The sequence below is a fragment of the Engraulis encrasicolus genome, chromosome 23 (genome assembly GCF_034702125.1).
Source record: "Engraulis encrasicolus isolate BLACKSEA-1 chromosome 23, IST_EnEncr_1.0, whole genome shotgun sequence".
NCBI classification, from domain to species: Eukaryota; Metazoa; Chordata; class Actinopteri; order Clupeiformes; family Engraulidae; genus Engraulis; species Engraulis encrasicolus.
Window position 1 is genome coordinate 30184972 of NC_085879.1, and position 5000 is coordinate 30189971.

Sequence of the window (5000 nt, forward strand, 5' to 3'; positions counted from 1 at the left end):
GCAATGCAAGTACTTTCTGAGTTCCCGAAAATACGGGAACTCCTCCCACTTTGTCAGAAAGCAAACAACCAAAAGCAAACCAAGGGAGGTGGGTCAACTATGCTGTTTGGGAAATGTTAATTGTTATGCTCTTGGTCAGACCAAGTCTCGAAGAAATGTGAAAGTCGATGAGAATCAGGCTACTCTATCCACACTGTAATACCAATACTTTGACAGCCTTTTTTTAAGTTTCAATGTTGGCATACAGTAGTTACTGTGCTTTGGCTTTGTAGGACACCATTGTGGATACACAGTAGTGAAGGTTTCAGTACGAAGGTCCTGGGGGGTAACATTGCACCGATCGTAAAAGGGAGTTTTCGAAAGTCGAAAATCGGGCCAATAGTCGTGTAGTTTCAGCCCGGCTTTGAGACAGAGTGAGTGTGGATACACAGACGTGACGTGAAGGCTTCAGTACTCACAACTCTCGATCTCCAGGGTGCAGTTCTGTTCGTCCAGAGGATAACGCCTCAGGTCCATCATGCAGGCTGCCGTAGTGGTGATCCTGCACACGGAGAGAGGAGAGAGAGAGTAGAGGAGACAGGACATCAGAATCATTTTGGGCCTTTATACCTTTATTTTGACAGGACAGTGGAGGAGAGGAAATCAGTGGGGAGAGAGAGACGGGGAAGGAATGACAAATGACCCGGGCTGGAATCGAACCAGGGTGGCCAGCGTAGTATCCCAATGACCTACTGTTAGGCCAAGGCAGGGCCAGCACATCAGAATAATGACTAGAAATGGACTCAGAGAGTGCAGACCTCTGCCAAGGAAGCTGTTTGATAGAGCATTTGATTATGTTACACCCTTATTGTATTTGTCTTTCTGCCCTCTTTTTGTGGAGTTAGAAACTGGAATGTAAAAATTCGCCCTGTCAATTTGTGGTCACTAGGGCCATCTAGATTTCTAGGCTAGCAAAGAATCCTTTTTTAAAATCCACGTTCCGGTTTGTGATCCAGATCACCACCTGAATTTAATCACTTGTTCCTTGGGTCATTTCAATCAACTCGACAAAGTTTCATCTAAATCCATTCATACATTTTTGAGTTATCCTGCTGACAAACAGACAGACAGACAGACAGACAGACAGACAGACAGACAGACAGACAGACAGACAGACAGACAGACAGACAGACAGACAGACAGACAGACAGACAGACAGACAAACAGACAGACAGACAGACAGACAGACAGACAGACAGACAGACAGACAGACAGACAAACCAACACCACCGAAAACATAACCTCCAAGGCAGAGGTAATAATAATGGGGAAGCCATGGCTTAGTGGGCAAGGACATGGCCTTTAGATCAGAGGGTTGCAGGTTTGAATCTCACCCTTAAGCCCGATTCGCACGGGATAAATATTACCTATGGACCCCTGGTAATTCGCAATTACCCCTGGACCTCTGTGATTTTTCGGGGCGCATTCGGACGGGATAAATAAACGTCTGTTATTTACTCAATTCACAGACATTACAAGGGAGTGCAGACGGCGCGCCTATGTAAAATTACCCTAGGACGTCTGAGTTTCGCCGAAATACAGTAGGTAATTCGCGGCGGAATTATTACCTCACAAATCGCAGACATGGCACATTCGCACAGGACTAAGAACTCAGACATTCTCTGTAATTATTCCGAATTACCGGGGGTCCATAGGTAATAAAAGTCCCGTCCGAATCGGGCTTTACACTCCCTATCATTCTCACTCCATTGTTGAGGCACCTAACCTCACACTGCTCCAGGGACTGTAACCAATACCCAGCACTTAACCCCTTAACACAGAGCCTCTGTTATAACCTTATTGTCACCAAAATAGCAATGACCAATTTAATCGGTTACCTATGACTCCTTGCATTGGCATAGCAATGTTGTTAGGATGTATTTGAGTGTCTTCAGCAAAGAGTGAGGCGGGCCCATTGACGGCCCCTTCTGCAGCAAGACGCTACAATAGCTGTAAGTCACTTTGAAAAAAAAAAAAAAACGTCAGTTAAGTATAATGTAATAATAATAATATAATGCAATAATTTAATGTTGTAAAAACAGATAGATAACGTGCACACATCAGTGGTACAAGTGCTGAACCAGAACTGAAAAGAAATGGAAAATCAGAATCAGAATTAAAAAATGTAGCGCAGCGTGAGTTCTGGCAGGCCATCGTAGTCAAGAGCTTGCCGCTTCTAATTTGTGTCAGGTGCTGTAGATCAGCAGCTCCACCTTGTCGTGTATGACATGGCACAGGCTAGTCTTTGTCATGCTGCCTGCTCTGTTCATGGGGGAACTGTTTGCTCTCCTAATCTTATACTGGGTGAGCATTCCCTATGCTGCTGCTGTCCCCTAAATCCATACTTTCCTTGGTGCTCCAGGAAAACCAGGGGACTCCTCTGAACAGAGCCATACCGGGGGGTGGGCGGAGGGGAGGCGATGAGATGGGAATCAGAATCACAATTTAAAAAGTCATAGCCTGCAGGGTGGAGTGCTGTGACACTGTACCCTAAGGCAGTGGTTCCTAACCTTTTTTTCTTAACGCACCCCCTTACCTGTGCCCAAGACAAGTCGCGCACCCCCACCCCCAAACTTCTACACGTGTATTCACACTAAAAACATATTTTAGTGATTAATTACAATGATTCTTGCTTGAGCCATTAGTCAATACCTTAAAGCGATGGTTCGGAGTAGAATCACCCTAATGCCATTTGAACCGTGACACCCATCCACCTTTACACCCGAAGTGTTTTCTGCCGCAGACTTACATCAACAGAGTTGCCGTGTTATTCGATGTTTATTCCGGTTAGCTTGACTCAAGCGCATATGGATACTGGGCACCGACCGTCTCCAAACTTTCCCCACAAAAATAACATGTCATTACACCAAACTTCTGCAGTAGCACAAATATGGTCTGTACTCACGAAACGAAGCATTTGGAAGTTTGGAAATAGTCCAGGAGTTTAGTATTATCAACACAAGCTGAATAGCTTCTCTGCTGCTAAAGCTGTGCCAACGTTACTTCCGTCATATGAGACAAGCCCGTAAAAGTCTTCAACAAACTTCCAGACGAGAGTGTTAAAAAAGTTTTCACTGAATTGTGATTAAGGCTTATATTTTCAAGGCAATACTTAAAAGATATTTCAAATCTTACCTACTATCAATTAGACAAGGATTTTCGTTATCAATACTGATGCTGAATTCACTTTTCATTGTGCATATTATGAGCTTCGTTGAGGACTCTTACATGCTTGTCTTAGATGACGGAAGTAACGTTGGCGCAGCTTTAGCAGCAGAGAAGCTATTCGGCTTGTGTTGATAATAATAAACTCCTGGACTATTTCCAAACTTCCAAATGCTTCGTTTCGTGAGTACAGACCATATTTGTGCTACTGCAGAAGTTTGGTGTCATGACATGTTATTTTTGTGGGGAAAGTTTGGAGACGGTGCCCAGTATCCATATGCGCTTGAGTCAAGCTAACCGGAATAAACATCGAATAACACGGCAACTCTGTTGATGTAAGCCTGCGGCAGAAAACACTTCGGGTGTAAAGGTGGATGGGTGTCACGGTTCAAATGGCATTAGGGTGATTCTACTCCGAACCATCGCTTTAATGACTTTAACATGGGGATCAAAATATGTTTTACTTTGCTTTAAATTTGGTCTAACTATAATGTTTACTAGCAAAATGTATCACAACCTCAACACAAACAAAATTAAGAACCACTGCCCTAAGGCACCCAACCACAAATTTGGCACATAAGAACCCGGGTTCGATTCCAGCCTGGGTAATTTCCAAAGCCCTACCCCCATTTCGAGGGGTATGGTGGAGAGAGGGGTGAGCCTCGGTCATTTCCAAAGCCCTACCCCAATTTCGAGGGGTATGGCGGAGAGAGAAGGGGAGAGGGGTTGGATGCAGGAGAGGGCTAGATGAAGGAGAGGGAGAGTGTGATGGAGAGAGATTATTAAGGTATGAGAGGGATGAGTAGAGAAAAGGGGGAGAGAGAGTGGATGGGGGAGTGAGATAAGTAGAGGGTGTAGAGGAGGAGAGAGAAAGGTAGATGGAGGAGAGAGGGGGAGAGAGGTATGTGGGGAGAAGAGGAGGAGAAGGGGCGGGGGGACGGGTGGAGATGGTAGAGGTTGGTGGAAATGTGTAATAAGGAGGAGGTCGAATTAGAGCAGTGGTTCGCAACCTTTTTTTAACCAATGCCCCCTTGACCTCATCGCAAGTCTGCAAGTACGCCTCCCAATTGCAACTGAGTGACGCCCACTTTCAACTGAAACCTTCTCAACGCACCCCAATGGCTCCCTAACACTATCCAGGCTACGCCCTCCTAATGACGCAACACCTTCGGCGCTGCGAAATTACTCAGGAAAAGAACTCGTTCAGGTACTTTCTGTGCTTCGCCGGCCTGGGGCTGGGGAACCAATCAACTTTGAGCATGTCCAACAACCCTGGATAGAGACGTGTTCAAGGCAGAGACGTGGTTTGAGCAGAGACGTTCTATTGGGACTGAGAAAATGTTTGTTTTAAACTTTGGCACAGCCCTTTCTGGCATCGACCAGTTGCAAACCGAGGGAGATGAGTTAACCATGCCGTTTGGAAACGTTAATCGTTATCTTCTTGGTCAAACCAGAATCTCGGTACGAGATCTGAAATCAATGGAAATCAGGCTACCCTAAGGCCGGCCGCACATTGGCTCCGACAAAATTTGGACCCCGAAACCACATTTCACACGAACATAGCATTGATAGTCAATGGGCGGCGGCGACAAAATAGAACTTGTCTCTAATTGCTATCCGACATCGGCGAATGTCCGCGGACATCGGCGCCAGTGTGCGGGGTTCTATTGAAAACAATGAAATCGAACTTTTGCCCAGCAGTGCTCAGCACTTTGTCGGAGCCGGTGTGCGGAAGCCCTAACACCCTCTGGGGGGGCTGTAGAGCCCCCGATGAGAAACACTAATGTAGTGGTTCT

General features: G+C 45.8%; 2 protein-coding genes across 2 annotated transcripts in view; both read right to left on the bottom strand.

The window, feature by feature from the left end:
- gabrb2a (gamma-aminobutyric acid type A receptor subunit beta2a) overlaps positions 1 to 5000 on the bottom strand; it is a 109076-nt gene that overhangs the window by 34206 nt on the left and 69870 nt on the right. The window contains exon 5 of the mRNA XM_063190058.1: positions 459 to 541. Coding sequence (XP_063046128.1) covers positions 459 to 541 — 83 coding nt within the window. The remainder of the gene's footprint in view (positions 1 to 458; positions 542 to 5000) is intronic.
- sfxn1 (sideroflexin 1) overlaps positions 1 to 5000 on the bottom strand; it is a 192315-nt gene that overhangs the window by 4333 nt on the left and 182982 nt on the right. The window lies entirely within an intron of this gene.